The sequence below is a fragment of the Chiloscyllium plagiosum genome, unplaced genomic scaffold (assembly GCF_037043375.1).
Source record: "Chiloscyllium plagiosum isolate Xiang-an unplaced genomic scaffold, Cpla_swu_hap1 HiC_scaffold_5, whole genome shotgun sequence".
Taxonomy (NCBI): Eukaryota; Metazoa; Chordata; class Chondrichthyes; order Orectolobiformes; family Hemiscylliidae; genus Chiloscyllium; species Chiloscyllium plagiosum.
The window spans coordinates 90,429,552-90,446,464 of NW_028270143.1; the positions used below are offsets into that span (position 1 = coordinate 90,429,552).

The 16,913-nt window shown below is 38.4% G+C and overlaps 1 protein-coding gene across 3 annotated transcripts in view; it reads right to left on the bottom strand.

The window, feature by feature from the left end:
- LOC122550062 (uncharacterized) overlaps window positions 1-16,913 on the bottom strand; it is a 115,497-nt gene that overhangs the window by 25,491 nt on the left and 73,093 nt on the right. For all 3 annotated transcript variants that reach the window (XM_087987450.1, XM_043690537.2, XM_087987451.1), the window contains one exon: window positions 350-394. In XM_087987450.1, the coding sequence (XP_087843576.1) occupies window positions 350-394 (45 nt within the window). The remainder of the gene's footprint in view (window positions 1-349; window positions 395-16,913) is intronic.

The following is a 16,913-nucleotide window of genomic DNA, read 5'->3' on the forward strand; positions in this document are numbered from 1 at the left end:
TGCTATTATGTCAGTTTGGCTCACTGGTAACTGTCTCACTTCAGAATCAGAAAATTATGGGTTCAAGCCCTACTGCAAAGACTTATAATCCCAAATAAAAATTTGGTGTCTTGACCAAAATTATTCCTCAAATAAAACAGATTAACTGGTTAATAAACTCCCTCACAATTGGCAAATTTTCTCCATGCTCTGAAAATTTTGACTGTGAAGTACATTAGACATTGAGAACATGAAATGTACTTTATGTATGCACATACATTTTTAAGCACTTTCTCTGGCTGAAAATATGGCTTATCAAATATAATATACAAATCGCTCATCATATCTTCTCTTGAAAATGAACACTTACTTGGTCTGATAAAGATCAGGATATCCTTTTAATATTTGTTCAGTCCTAGAAATGCAACAGAAATCAAGTAAATATTTGTGAAACGTACTGCATGTAGAAAAATGAATTGAATCTTCAGGTGTGACAGACATTTCTGACATTGCTTACACTAAGTAGTGTATGCTACTCTTCCACCACTAAATTACTGTCTTTGTTGTCTACACATTGTTCAAAGTCTTACTTCTATGTATACTTCTCATGCCACATTTTGTCACAGGTTCTAACTCTGTGCAGTTTGGCACTTCCACATGATGAAAGTTAAAGAAATTAAAATCCTGAACAGTGCTATTTCCACTCCATCTTACGAACTGGTGAACAACTAATTAATGAGAAAATTACTCAGATATACTTTCTGATAAATGAATCATAGATAATGACAATACATAGTTGAAAGGAAAAGTTATTTTTTGTTTTCAATCTCCCTCATGCTGCTTTGAACATTTTGGCACATTAAGGGGCATGTAGCCTTTGAACAGATGAAGATGTCTGGTCAGAACCAAAATCTATTAAGTCTCAAACACCTTATTTAGCACAATTCTACCTTCAAAATAGCATTAGGCTTAAAAATAATATCCCTAAACCAGATTGTTAAATATGAATCATTAAGGGTTAATCGGGCATGGCAATAAGCAAAGAAAAACACATAAAAAACAAGCAAAGTTTAAAAACAGCCTGTTTTGCAGCAACATCTGGGCTTGTTTTTTTCACAAAGGAATGCTTGGAAAACCTTTCACCATTATAACTTTCACCATCGGACTCTAGGATTCACTAGACAGGGTCATGAATATTCACCACCATACTGGGGTTCACAACACCAATGTTGTGTCAAACAGAGATAGAGGTCCAACTGTCAGCCATCACCCAGAAGTCCCCAATGGGCAGAAGGCAGTGAGACTTACTTGTTGAATATGTCTAAAGTAGTTTAAACTAATAGATTCACTCATTAGTTTGCATTTATCTAAATTACATTAAGCTAATAAATTTGCTTCATATCAAAATGCACTTGCCTTCTTGTAGACATTTTGATCGGACTTTAAAGAACCTGTTAGGCATTTTCAGCCTAACAATTGGTAAGGAGGGTCTGAGCAAAATGTTCATGAAGGAAAAAGGAGAGGAAGACTGAGAAAAAGTTCTCCAACTTGGCTAAAGAGCAGGATGCTGCCACCACCACTTTATGGAGACTGAAATATTCCCTGGTGGCAGCTTGTTTTTCATTTAATATCAGTGACCCATCACCAGTTGTCATGGTGGGATTCTTTCTTTTTCTAACTAACTAATGTACCACAGGAGTAATGGTTTAATTGACTTTAATTTGAGAAGCTATGAGAAGCAGTAGTCTTTAATTGAAGTTGTTGTGTCACTGGCATATTTCAAAATATGACTGATAGATCGTTTAAAGGAAAATTTAGGATCGCCAGCAGTGGGAAGTGTACTGGAACTTGGGGAAATATGTGATGGTAATTATGATGCATCCTTGATAGATGATTGAAAGACGTTATGAAAGGAACACCTGTGTTAGAAACTGTCCTTAATAATTTAGCCTGTGGTGCCCATTTATGTGCTTTACAGTTGGATAAACAAAATAGAAAGCTGCAAAAATTGGTAGAAGAGCTGCAGGATAAAACTGATTACCAACAGGAAAGCACTGTGCCCGTTATGTGTAATATGAGGAAAAGATTGCAGGTACACCCAGTGGGTTCATTGGACAACTAGATATTGATGCTGAAACTGATGTTGAAATGGACTTCTCCTTTAATATAGAAAAAATCAAAACATACCAGACAGTAGTCTGTGAACAGATAGCAGCTGGAACTGTTACCTTGTACAACAATGCAAGTAACCTTGAGAATTCAGTTGACAGCATTTCCCCAACTGTTCCATTCCTGTGTAGCAGTCAAAGCCAGTGTGTAATGTCAACCATGAGCTAGATAGGTTAGATGAAGGAGAGGACACTTAGGCACAGTTAGGGAAGAGACCGACAAGTCCCTTTCCCCCATTTGAACTTAAAGAAGCCCTCTGTGAAAATTGGATTGCATTCACAGAGAGTTCCTCCAACAGTTATAAGGAGAGCATCCCTTATATTTGATTGAAATTAATACTAAAACAAAGATCCAAAAAGATCATAGGTTCAAAATAGGTTCATCCTGAGCCAGAGTGATTTTTGTTTTTTCTTGTTGAACAGATTTCAAGAACAGAGAAAAGATGCAGAGTGTCTTGTGGAGACAAAGCCTTTAAAATCAGGAGAACTCTCAACTGACTATGAATCTCCAATATAACAGCACTGCTGAAAACCACCAAGCATGGACATAATTGTTTCTGAAATTGGGATCGATAAAATTACTTGATATAAGTTGCCAGTTCAAGTACACAATAAGAAATTCAATTCAATTTTAAAAGGCAAATAAATTTAAATCTTTAAATTTTAATTAAAAACAAGAACAAATAGAAACAATCTAGGTAGGTTTAATTTGTATCAGAATAAAATGGGATAAATTGTTAGAAAGAAATTAATTGACCTGTCAGCCCAACAACACTGGGGCTGGACCCAAAGAAATCTTTGAGTCAATTGTTGTCCAGTTTGAATTTGGAATAATTTTGAATATAATCCAGCAAGTTACATTAGTGGGCGGCACGGTGGCACAGTGGTTAGCACTGCTGCCTCACAGCGCTAGAGACCCGGGTTCAATTCCCACCTCAGGCGACTGACTGTGTGGAGTTTGCATGTTCTCCCCGTGTCTGTGTGGGTTTCCTCCGGATGCTCCGGTTTCCTCCCACAGTCCAAAGATGTGCAGGTCAGGTGAATTTACCATGCTAAATTGCCTGTAGTGTTAGGTTAGGGGTATGGGTGGGTTGCGCTTCGGTGGGGCGGTGTGGACTTGTTGGGCCGAAGGGCCTGTTTCCACACTGTAAGTAATCTAATCTAATCTAATCTAATTTGAGGACATTATATAATTAAGGACTTTTTATAAGAATGACCAAACAAGCAAAGTTTAATAATGCTTGAAATCACGTAGGAATAATGTTGGCTTGTATCCTTTAAAGTAATTATGAATGCATGTCTTTTTTTCTCCCACTCTGGACGGTAAGGTTTCTCCAGAGTTCCTGAACCAGTTGTAATGGTAATTAATGGGGATACACTTAGAATAAAATAATAGTAACAGGGAAAGAGTGACACAACATCAAATGGAGATGGGAATGAGTCATTTATATACAGTTAGATGGAATATATCGAATGAAATAAAAAAATAACAGTTTTCTCTTAGAGATACATAAGCCTTTGCTATGTGATTGTTTTGAAGGAACTGAATTGGATGTTTGCCCACTAACCGCAACACTGGAACCAGACGAGGAGGATACATAAGCAACCCCCATCAACTTTTGATCTTTTGAAAAAATTGCCTGCAAGTCAAGAATACATGGCATAATGTTGGGATACCAATATAAGTGTGCACAGGCTGTTGTTACACCAGAAGTAACTTAAATGCAGAAATGCATAGCAAAAATATACTGAAGAACAGGTTTCAAACAAGAACACCTGCTTGACAAAATGGTTAGTGTGGCCTGGAAGAGCACAAAAACACATCTTATATGATAAGGCACTGATACATAATCCTTAACAAAACTGACTTTAAAATAGTGAGTGGCATTGATGAGAGGGAGGTAAAAATTACAACTGGAAATTGGTGGGGGGAAGGGGGCAGATGCAAATACTGAAGAAATAGGTTAAAGTGAAGAAACAGCTGGAGAATCCTTTAAGTCCATGCATAACCTGTCACCAGTTAAACATGAGCCAATTTTAAACTTTATCACGTCTATAGTCAGCTTGTGACTATAGGACAACAAGCATGGGCTTATGTAAGGTCTTGATCATCTGTTTTGAAGATATCAAAAGGTGGAGTGGAGTGTTAGGCTTAAAAAGTATATCTCCAAACAAGATTAGTTGGACAAGGAAATAAGCAATTAAAGGAATATATGTTAAAGGGAGGTCTAGTGTAAAAATAGTTTGTTTTGGCTGGAATGTAACTGCAATGACTTTACCTTTACTTGGGAACATGCTGTTTTGCAATGACACCTGGATTTGTTTTTTCACAACAGAAAGCTTGGGAGAAGTACTCAAAGATGGCAATACACCACGTAATATTTGATTCAGAATAGCATTACTATTGCAGACTTTTCCTTGCTCGGTAGACCTTTCACCAGAGGACTGAGGTTTGCAAAACCGGTGCAGTGGAAACTGAGATAGAGATCCAAGTTCCATCCACAGAAGGCCTGTCTAACGTATTTTAAGCTAACAATTCACTCATTAGTTTGCATAAATATAAATTAGATTTGTTGTGATTATAACAAGGTCAGTCAGCTGGACCTCACAGAATGAGTTCCTGATTGGGAGTGTTAATCTGGTCCAATCAGAGAGCCCTGGCTGACAGATTTTAAAAAAGGGGAGCATCAGAGAGGCTGACAATCTGACAGCTGACACTGAAGAGGCAGTACTAAAGTCCAAGGACTGTTCATGAATAAATAAAGGGTGACTAAGTGACACGATACCAGATTCTGTGGTGTTATTTCAATGGCGACTAGAGTAAAGCATGATAGAGTCAGAGATATACAGCATGGAAACAAACCCTTTGGTCCAACCTGTCCATGCCAACCAGATATCCCAACCCAATCAAATCCCACCTGCCAGCACCCGGCCCATATCCCTCCAAACCTTTCTGATTCATATACCCATCCAGATGCCTTTTAAATGTTGCAATTGTACCAACCTCTATCACTTCCTCGAGCAGCTCATTCCATACATGTACCACCCTTTGCGTGAAAAAGTTGCCCCATAGGTCTCTTTTATATCTTTCCCCTCTCACCCTAAACCTATGCCCTCTAGTTCTGGACTCCCCGACCCCAGGGAAAAGACTTGGTCTATTTATCCTATCCATGCCCCTCATAATTTTGTAAACCTCTATAAGGTCACCTCTCAGCCTCCAACGCTCCAGGGAAAAAAGCCCCAGCCTGTTCAGCGTCTCCCTATAGCTCAAACCCTCCAACCCTGGCAACATCCTTGTAAACCTTTTCTGAACCCTTTCAAGTTTCACAACATCTTTCCGATAGGAAGGAGACCAGGATTGCAAGCAATATTCCAACAATGGCCTAACCAATGTCCCGTACAGCTGCAACATGACCTCCCAAGTCCTGTACTCAATACTTTGACCAATAAAAGAAAGCATACCAAATGCCATCTTCACTATCCTGAAACTCGCTCACAACAATCATCTTTGAGCTAGGGTAAGCATTTCTTACATCATGACTTTGTTTAGAAAGTGCGGCTTGCTCGACCCGACAATCAAGACTAGGCCCAGTATGTGAAAAGAATGTGCCATACTTTCTGGGCAAATGAGATTGCAGCAGACAAAAAGCAATGAGTAATTCTCCTGACAGCCTGTGGAGTTGCAGCTTTTTCCATTAGGAGCCTAACTTTCCCTGAGGCATCAGATACTAAAATCTTGCAAGAATTGACGGACATTGTGAAGGAATATTAAGATCCCAAGCCTCCTCTGATTCTGAGATGCTTTTGTTTTTACTTTGCAATTCAAGAACTAGGAGAATCCATGTTAGGATTTTTGACAAGGTTAAGATTACTGGCCTCTTACTTTGGTTTAAACCTTAAAGAATGCAAGGAGATCGCTTGATGTGTGGGGTTAATGATGTATCAATGCAAAGCTCTGACAGCTGATTCAGAAGAGGCAGTACTAAGATCCAAGGGCTGTTCATGTGCATACGAGTGATTTGGTGACGGGAAACCGGCCTCTGTGGAATTATTTCAAGATTAAGCTAATAAATTTGATTTATTTCAAAATGCATGCGTCTTCTTATATTCATTTTGATCAGACCTTAAAGAATCTATTGGGTACTTTCAGCCTAACAATACAATGCCTTAAAATGTTTTATTAAATTCATTCATCCAATGTGTGTCACTGGCAATGCCAGCATTTATCGTTCATATCTAATTGGTATTCAGGTACATAATTACCCATGACCTAAAGTGCCAGAGCAGGCTTCAGGAGCTGAATGAGCTAATCCTGCTCCCATGACACAGCAAAACTATGAAACATGCATGTTGGTGGGCAGATAAACAATGCTTCAGGGATGAAGATAGTTAGTTTCTTATAAAGATAGATTGGATGAACTGGGACTATCTTTGGGTCGACTAGAACTGAGGAAAGATGGCTAAGAGAGGTTTAGATGGAGGGATTCAAAGTCATCAGGGGTGTGAACAGAACGGATGGGGAGATTCCGTACCCTTTCATAACATGATTCAGAACAGAGGGCACAGATTTCAGTTAATTGGCAAAAGCAGCAAAAGTGATATGAGAAAAAACGTTTCCATGCAGCAACTTGCTAAGGTGCCTAAGAATGCAGTTAAAGTTCAACTAAAATAATCAAAAGTGAATTTAGATATTTACATTAAAAAGGAAAATTGTGCATCCTCTAGGGAGAATGCAGAAGAATAGCATTAAGTCATTTATTCCTTCTGCGTTACAATATTTCTTGTGAACCAATAGGAGGAGGAGGCTTCACAAATATCTCTATTCCAAAAAAAAGTGGGAACCCATCATACCAGTGCAAAAGACAACAATGAAGCATATGCAACCACTCTTAGCCAGAAATGCTGAGTTGATTATCCTCTTCCGTATCCTTCGGAGGTCACCAGCATCAAAAATGTCAATTTGATTCATTCCACATAATATCGAGAAACAGCTTGATAAGATACGGGATACGACAAAGATCTTGGTCCTGACAATGTTCTCACAATACGACTTAAGACTTATCTCCAGAACCAAATGTATCCCTTCAATAAGCTACAATTTTGGCACATACCCAGTAATGTGGAAATTTGTCCAGGTATGGCCTGCCCACAAAAGTAACAGAAATTCAATCCAGCAATTGATAATAATCAGTCTACTCTCAATCATCAGCAATGTGATAGAAGAGATCACAACCAAGAAGCACTAATCATTAAGTTGTGGGGGAGATAATGAGGGGAGTGATAATGTCATTGGACCAGTAACACAGAAGTCCAGACTATTGCTTTGGAATTCCATCACAGTAGTCCATGGAATTAGAATTCAATCAATAAAATCTGGAATTAAAAGATAATCTCAATAATAGCGACCTAAAACCATTGCAGACAGTGGTTATAATCACATCTGTATCACCAATGGCCTTTTGTCAAGGAAATCTGCCTTCCTGATCTGGTCCAGTATATATATATGGGAGAAAGTGAGGACTGCAGATGCTGGAGATTAGAGCTGAAAGATGTGTTGCTGGAAAAGCACAGCAGGTCAGGCAGCATCCAAGGAGCAGGAGAATCGACGTTTCAGGCATAAGCCCTTCTTCCTGCTCCTTGGATGCTGCCTGACCTGCTGCGCTTTTCCAGCAACACATTATTCAGCAGTATATATATATGCCACCTGACGCACAGCAGTATGATTAGATTAGATTCCCTACAATGCGGAAATAGGCCCTTCAGCCCAATAAGTCCACACTGACCCTCCGAAGAGTAATTCACCAAGACCCATTTCCCTCTGACTAATGCACCTAACACTATGGGCAATTTAGCATGGTAAATTCACCTGACCTGCACATCTTTGGACTGTGGGAGGAAACCGGAGCACCCAGAGGAAACCAACGCAGACACATGGAGAATGTGTAAACTCCACACAGACAGTTGCCCAAGGCTGGAATTGAACCTGGATCCCTGGTGCTGTGAGGCAGCAGTGCTAACCACTGAGCCACCGTGCTGCCCCATCACTCAGTTCAAGGTCAGGTAAAGGAGCAATGCTCTGAAAGCTTATGATTTCAAATAAACCTACTGGATTATAAGTTGGTGTCGTGTGACTTCTCACCTTGTCCACCCCAGTCCAACACCAGCATCTTTACTGAATTCAAGGGCAATGAGAAATGAGCACCAAATACTTGGTACATCCTCTGAAAGAAACAATTAAATATCTAATACACAGCTGGTTCTATCAGGGCCATATCTCCTGACCTTAGTACAATTATGAACAGAAGAGCTGAACATAAGATGCCAGGTAAAGGTTATAGCCCTTGATGCCAAGGCAGCATTTGACTGAATGCGGTACCTTGGGTCAAGGGACCCTAGAAAACTGGTCAATCTAAATCATGGGGAAACTATTCAGTATTTAGATTCATACTCTGCACAAAAGAAAATTGTGGTTGTTCCAGGTCAATGATCTCATCCCTGGATATCCTAGTGGTGTTCCTCAAGATCATGTCCCATTTTTAGGTGCTTCATCAAGACATCCCTTCTATCATAAAGTCAGAAATAAGGATGTTTGCTGATGATTGCACAATTTTCAGCATCATTTTCTGTTTTTTTCAATACTGAAGCAAACCTACTTCCATAAGCGGCAAGACATGAGTTACAGAGAAATGGCTGCAAGATGACAAAGATTGGAACTAAATATTCAAGAATACAAAACATTATGGAAGAGCAGGAATCTACGAAAAGGTGTAGAGATAGCTCTGTTAATTAAGGATGACATTAGCATAATACAGAGAGATGACTTGAGTTCTAAAGATCAAGATATAAAATCAGTTTAGGTAGAGATAAAAAAGTTACTTGGTCACTTGTGGGAGTAGCTTTAGGCCCCCCACAGTAACCACTGTAAAACAGGCTATACCCCAAGAACTAGTGGGTGCTTGTGAAGGTATAGCAATAATTGTGTTTTTAATGTACATAAAGATTGGACAAATCCAACTGGCTCACAGTGCCTGGAAGATTAGTTTGTATAGTGCTCTTCGGATAGTTTCTTACAGCAGCACATTTTGGTGACAAGCAGAGGATAGAATGTTTTAGATCTGGTAAATAATAGCCTCGTTGTCAAAATGCCCTTAGATAGTAGAGATCGTAACATGACTGAATTACACATTCAGTTGAGGTAAAGAACTGAAGGTCTAAGACTAATGTTTTAAACTAAAATAAGGGCAGTTGTGATGATATGAAAATAGAGCTGGCTACTTAAAGACATTTAAGGAGACATTACATAACATAACACTCACAAGCATACATTCCAGTAAGTAAGAAAGACTCTAGGTGAAGGGTGCACCCTGGTTTTCTAAAGAAGAAATAAAGATAATATTAAATTGAAAGAAAAAATGCACATTTCCATAAAGATTAGTGACAGATCAAACATGTAAAGACTGTGGTTGTGAAATCAAGTCTGAGGCTAGGAATTCTGTGACTAGTAATTTACCTTATCGCTGTCCAATGCCAGTCCACCATCTACAAATTACAAGTCAAGAGTGTGATCATTTACTCTCCACTTGCCTGGATAGTTGCAGCCTCAACAATATTGAACCATCCAGATTCAACCCCATCCAGGACAAAGAGGTCCACTTGATTAGAAATCCAGCTACCAGCTTTACCATTCACTTCTTTCACCACGAATAAACAGTGGTAGCAGTATGTACCATCGACAAGGTGCAATGCAGAATAAGCCTGATAGTAATATCCATATCTGAAATCAGTACTGCTTGAAAAGACAGGGCAGTTGGTGCATAGGAAACCATTACTTGCAAATTCCTTTCCAATCCACATAGCGCCTTGTTTTGGAACTATATTAGCATTCTTCCACAGTTGCTGAATCAAAATTTTAGACCTCCTTCATAACATTAAGCAAAGTTAAAAATCACACAATACCAGGTTGTAGTCTAGCAGGTTTATTTGGAAGTACAAGCTTTTGAAGCACTGCTCCTCTGTCAGATACCTAACGAAGGAGCAGCGCTCTGAAAGCTTGTACTTCCGAACAAAGCTGTTGGACTATAACCTGGTGTTGTGTGATTTTTAACTTTGTCCACCCCAGTCCAACACCGACAACTCCACATAAACATGAAGCAAAAAATATTTGGAATGACTTTGAATCAACAATCCTCAGGTTAAGGTTGTTTTAATGAAAAATAAAACATTAAAGTATCAAAAATGGAGAAAGGTATATTCAAATTTCCATCCTTGCATGACCATAAGACCATAAGACATAGGAGTGGAAGTAAGGCCATTCGGCCCATCAAGTCCACTCCGCCATTCAATCATGGCTGATGGGCATTTCAATTCCACTTACCCGCATTCTCCCCGTAGCCCTTAATTCCTTGTGACATCAAGAATTTATCAATCTAAAGAGCATTAGTTATTTGTATGATGGTTCGCATGCCAATCTTCCTGATGGATATTCAAATGGAGGTGGTTTAATAATTTTAGTGGATGAATGTAGCAAATATTGCATTTTGGGTTGTAAAGTTAAGAAACTAAAAAGGCCTTGCTACAAATACTATAGCTGGAGAAACACTGATTTGAGTAAATACAATGGTTGCTGGATTGTTTTGTCAAATATTTTAGCATTAATTCTATAGGAGGAGTACAATGAATACATAAATGTTCCTTATGGGATAATGTCCACTCCAGAAGAGTAATATGTGAGAAAAGTTTAAAGATTGACACTGCTAGCATGAAACCGATGTTTAAATTAAAGAAGATTCCAAAATAAAATGGTTCGATGCAAAGAGTCAATTATTTGACTGTTTCTTGAGAAGAAGTACTTGTACCAAAAGATTACTGGTGGCCCTAGAAGAGATGTGTCCAGCAATATAATGTGTTATACAGAACATGAAGATTTTTTTCTCCTCTTTGCTTTGTTTTGAAGTATTGCTCATCTGGATGTTTGTTAAGTGTTATTTAGTAAGAAAAAGGACAATCTGCTAATTGTATAAGTTAGTCTTCTACGCACAAATGGGAGTATTCATCAGATAAGTACTTATGCACATAAAAAGAGGTACAAACTTGAGATTGGGGTGGACTTTTAGTGAAAATTGCATTTCATTTTCTGAATAAATCAAAAACTGGGTGAAGATGTCCTGTGATATCCTCCTTCACCAACTGGCTCTAAGAAGTTTAACATTTGGCACTCCCCAGATTAAATCTTCAGAGTACTAAGATGCCATGAGTGAGCTTTGGAAAAACTGTTTACTAATTGCCCATAATTCTCCAATCTTAACATTTGGTACATAACCTGAAAATTCGACTTCGATTAAGTGAGAAGATCAAACATCCATAGACACTAACATTACATTACACATTATATATGAACATATATATATATATATATATATATATACACACACATAGTGGAGATGAATGCAGTTTCAGATTTCACTTTCCAAATGCTTTTTTGTTTAAGGTCTGCCCACGAAGTCAGTTTAATAGCTAACCACTGAATTCTTATAGAAGTGGGATTTCTTACGTAACTTTTTAATCACCATTTCAACTCTGGTGTAGGGGGGTGGCCCATACATGCTCATATCAAAATGGTTCATGTCTGTTCACACAAGATGACCTACAAATACAACGAGGTAGCCCCCTGTCCCAGCATTAAAACACTAAATGGCAGAAAAGAGATAAACAGGATGAACAGCCTGTTCTAGACAGTTTTGATAAGAGCATGCCTGAGACATCCAAAGAAACATAGCTAGTAACTCTAGAATGTGAATGAATAGGATGCATAGGAAGATCCCAATGCCTCGAGATTATAGTGTCTGTTAAACATCACAGGATTATGGGAACCTGGAGCTGTCCATAGGAATGCTCATCATTGACTAAGTCACTCATAGGATTGGGTTTACAGAGCAAGAGGGAAGGACATAGTGGTCATGTTGTATGCAATCATTGTAGCTCAAAATATATAAGAATATTGCTTGTACTGTAAAATCAGAGCATGTCATTGATCTTTCTTCCAATCTGAGATAAAGATTAAGTGCATAATTGAGTTCATAAATCAAGGCCCGATTCAGGGAAGATCCTTTGGCCCTTTCCCTGCATTAACTCTCTGCTTGAATAAGAGTCTACCACTTGCTTGAATCCTGTCTGCCTCCGTTGTCCCTGGTTGGGGAATATGTTTCTACAACTGGACACTATAAACTATTCTAATACACACATTAAGTGTTTTACTTGTCCATTGTGTTACAAAGTCAAAACAGTGTGTGTTCACCTTAAGATTGAAAGTGTTTTTTGAATTTTAAAGTACACTTAAAGTACAGCTTCAGCTGCCAGAACAGAACAGCTAGTGATGGGCTGCTCAAGATACACGTAACAACTGGCTGTTAAGTGGATACCTGAGTTTTGGTTGCTGTTTTGACAACAATTATAATTTAACGAATTAATTTAAATTATGCCCTGGACACTAAAACCCAACTGAGTTTGAATTTATTGCACTGAGAACATTGGACAAATGAGAGGGAACAATGTTACGGTTATAAAACCAGGGCATTTTGAAAACTGGGCAGAGCAATTACCACTGAATAGCAGAGAAACTGCCACTGAATAGCATAGGAATTGCTGTAGAGCCGTGGAGCCAGAGAACTAACTACCTATATACTATGAAAAGATCTCAAAGAAATCAGAAGGCACTACCTATCAAAAGGTACCTTTTCCTTTAACAATATTCCCATAAAAAGAAAGAAGATGATTCAGGGAGAAGACAGCAGAATCAAAAGACCAGAAGGAAGACAGCATACGAGACTGTGTGGACTTGAGATTAGAATAATGTAATGTTTAATCATTGTTATTGGAACAGCTTATTGATAGAATTATGTTCAGTTAAGGAATAGTGTTTAGTTAGGGGAAAGAGTGTTCAGTTTGTTAATAGTTTTGTTTAGTGTTCGCTATTAGAGTTAGAAAATAAATTGTCATTTTTCTTTAAATAGTGCAAATTAAGAGTTCTCTTTCACTCGCACAATCATTTTAACAGATTACGAGGTGAGGTGAGCTTTCCCGGGTGTTTGGTTTTAATTAACAAAGGGGCTCAACCTCCACATTGTAACAATTGGCAAATACTACATATGAGCATTTGCACGCGATTTACGTTTATAAACACAAGTTTTACTCGAGTCTAAAATAGGTTGAATCCAGATAAAGGTCCTTCTAAATTGCTTTTTAAGAATATAAAGCTGTTTCCAAGGTACAACATTGGGCCTGATATTTACAGGGAGGGTAGTTCTGCACAGGAAGCTCCTAAAGTACAACATTCTTATACGCCCTATTGAAATTACCTCAACAAATCTTTTCTCACCAGGTTTTCCATCCCACAGTCAGTCTAAGTCAGCAAACTATTCACCATTAGCTAGAAAGCCTGGTGACATGAGACCACAATTTAAAGAGAGGGAGGCATAATCAAGATTGGTGAAAAGGATAGAAAGAGAGATCATGAAAGATGAAGTAGGAAACAAGATCATGGATAGATGTGAGAAGAGACATTCTAGTCAGTGGAAAGATATGGTGGTCAGCATCTTGGTCGAGAAATAAATTGTGCTTAAGTCAAGAGACTCATGACTGAAAAGTGACTGCAGTTGAGGGAAGAGATTGCACTTAGAGGAATGATTACAATCAATGAAATGGTCATGGTCATCTCAGGTATTGCAGACGCGACAGGGCATAAAACTGAGCATAAAAGAAAATAGTACATTTGTTGAGCCTAGAGGAAATGTTCTGACTCTCCCTAAACTGCAAACAGCACTTATTTTATGGATCAGTTTCCCACGCCTCTAAACACCCAGACAAAACAGTTTTTAAAAAGCTGCAGAAACAGAGGTAAGTTTTGGCCTGAAAAGATTCCTTAAGGTAGGTAAAATTACCCAATTGTTGCCTAAATGTGGGACCTTTTCTTTCCTAATTTAGCAATTTTTTTTTAAAAAATGATAACACTGCCCTAAGTTCAATGGAGCTTCACTTATAATAAGCCAAATGCTAGAGAAGATAAGACAATAGGGGAGAAATTTAAAAATAAGAAGGTGTTGTAGGATGAGGGGACTTAGCTGGAAAACAGTAGTGGGGATTAAGCAAAATCCCTGGGATGAAACCTTAAAAGCTGGAGAACCCCCAGAAACAAATGAGACCTTAGGAGGGGATAATCCTTACCTGCCTGAATGCAGTCAATGTAGACTTTTGGTTTTATTGCAGTTTTGTATGTAAATTACTGTGTTATATGCTGGCATTTTGCTGAACTAAGCCACCTGCAGTGAGATTTACATATGTGAAAAACTCTGATGCTAAATAAACAATCATTTAAACAAATGTATGTATTGATGCGATGAACCATTCTCAAATCTAAGGAACAAATTCCCTTTTTCCTGACCAATAAACTAGAACTGGATTCACAAGAGATAGGTCAGTAGGGAGGTACTTGAGAGATAAGTTTGCAGGTCCAGTTTCAATCTTCATTGCATATCTGAATGATTTTCCAACTGTAGCAAAATTACTTCTCCATTGTGATGAGCAGAAATAATTTTAAAACAAAAAGAAGAATTATGCATAACAACAGAAATACAAAAGATTGCATAAACGGAACTGAGAAATTTCCATGAAATCTAATTTTAAAAATGTTCAACCTGTGGAATAAATTGTGTCGTTCTAATACTGTAAACATATGTTATCAGAACACTTAAGTTACAAGGCTTGTCTGAAATATATGTAACCAGACTGAGAGGCATTTGCAATCCCACATCAAAACCAAACAGAAGGCTGGAGTTATTAATAGGCCAAGGACGCTCATCTGGTGTTTCATTTGGCAAAGTCAAGCATGTGGCAGATCCATGCTGTACGTTATGGGTGAGACCACATCAGGCAGTGTACTTCATTCACTTAAAGTCATGCAGAAAGAGGAACTGTAAATTTAATAACAGCATCCACCACAGATTTGGTACTTAACTAGAAAACTATTTCAAGAAAAGGTGTTTCATTAACATCTGCATCTGACAATTTGGGATAAAGAACATGATCATGTAACATCTAATTTACTTCACAAGAGTTCAGTTAAGAAATCAGTTTACTCAAAATTAGACAAAAATATACTAACTTCCCAAACAAATGTAGCATTTAGGCAAATACTTTTCTGAAGATTCAGTAAGAAGGGTTCCAGGAGTGTGCAGAGAGTTAAGTAGAAAGATAAATCACAAGTCAAATGAAAAGCAAATTCCAGACAAAACATTATAACAAAAACAGCTACAAAGAATCTGGATAATTATTTTCAGTAAAACATCCAAATTAATTTTTTGGGAATGCCAGAAGTAAATTAGCAACAAAAGCATATTTTCACTAATGTTTTCACGGAATTCTGGCCTCTTGTACATCCTGAATTTCATTCTATCCACCATTGGCAGCTTGTCTTCTCCTGACTAGGCTTTAAACTCCAGGAATCCTTCCCTAAATTTCACCACCTCTCCCACTTCCTAAAACCTGACTACTTGGCAAACCTTTTGTGCTCCTCTCCTCATTTTTTATTATGGTCCAAAGGTCTCTGAAATGACTTACAATGTTTTACAATGATAGTCGACATGGACTGGTTGGACATGAGGGGTCTGCTTCCATGCTGTATGGTTCAATGACTCTCTATGACTCTCAGTTATTTTACAACGTTTTATTTAGTTTTCGCTCAAACTTACCTGATAAATGATTTGGATGAGAATGTACAAGGGATGATTAATAAGTGTGCTGACAATACAAAATAAGAGGCATTGTGGACAGTGACAAAAATAATCAGAAATTGTCTTGATCAGCTGGAGAAGTGGGCCGAGAAATGGCAATTGAATAATATAGATAAGCGTGAGGTCTTGCATTTTGGAAAGTCTAATCAAAGTAGGAGTTTCAAGGTGAATGATAGGGCCTTAAGGAGTGCAGTGGAACAGTGGGACCTTGGCATTCAGGTGCATGATTCTCTGAAAGTGGAGTCACAGATAGACAGTGCAGTGAAGAAGGCTCTTGGCACATTGGCCTTCATCAGTCATGGCACTTTGTACAAAAGTTGGGGAGCTATGTTGCAGTTGTACAGGACGTTAGTGAGGCCGCACTTGGAGTATTGTGTTCAGCTTTAGTCACTTTGCTGTAGGAAGGATGCTATTAAACTGGAAACAATGCAGAAGAAACTTACAAGGATGTTGCCAGGACTCAATAGTCTGAGTTATAGAGAGAGTTTGGATAAGCTAGGACTTTTTTTCTTTAGAGCATAGGAGATTGAGGGGAGAAGTGCATAAGATCATGACAGACATGGATAGAGTGAATGCATTCAGTGTTTTTTTTCAGGATTGGGGAATCAAGGTCTAGTGGGCATCAATTTAAGGCTAGAGGGGAATGAATAAAAGAGAACATGAGAGGCAACATTTTTACACAGAGAGTGGTTTGCATATGGAATGAGCTGCAGCAGAAGTGGGTTGAAGTGAGTACATTAACAACATTTAAAAAGCATTTGGACAAATGCATGGATAGGAAAGGTTTAGAAGGATATGGACCAAATGCAGGGAAATGGGGTTCGTGTGGATGGACACTTTGGTCAGCAAGGACCAGTTTGGGCTGATGGGCCTATCTCTGTGCTATAGGACTCTATTACTCTAAGAGAGCTCTTCTGTAGGAGGATGGTTTGATGGGTTCCAGAGCAGCAGTGATATCTTCAGAGGCAGCGTGGCTACAGAG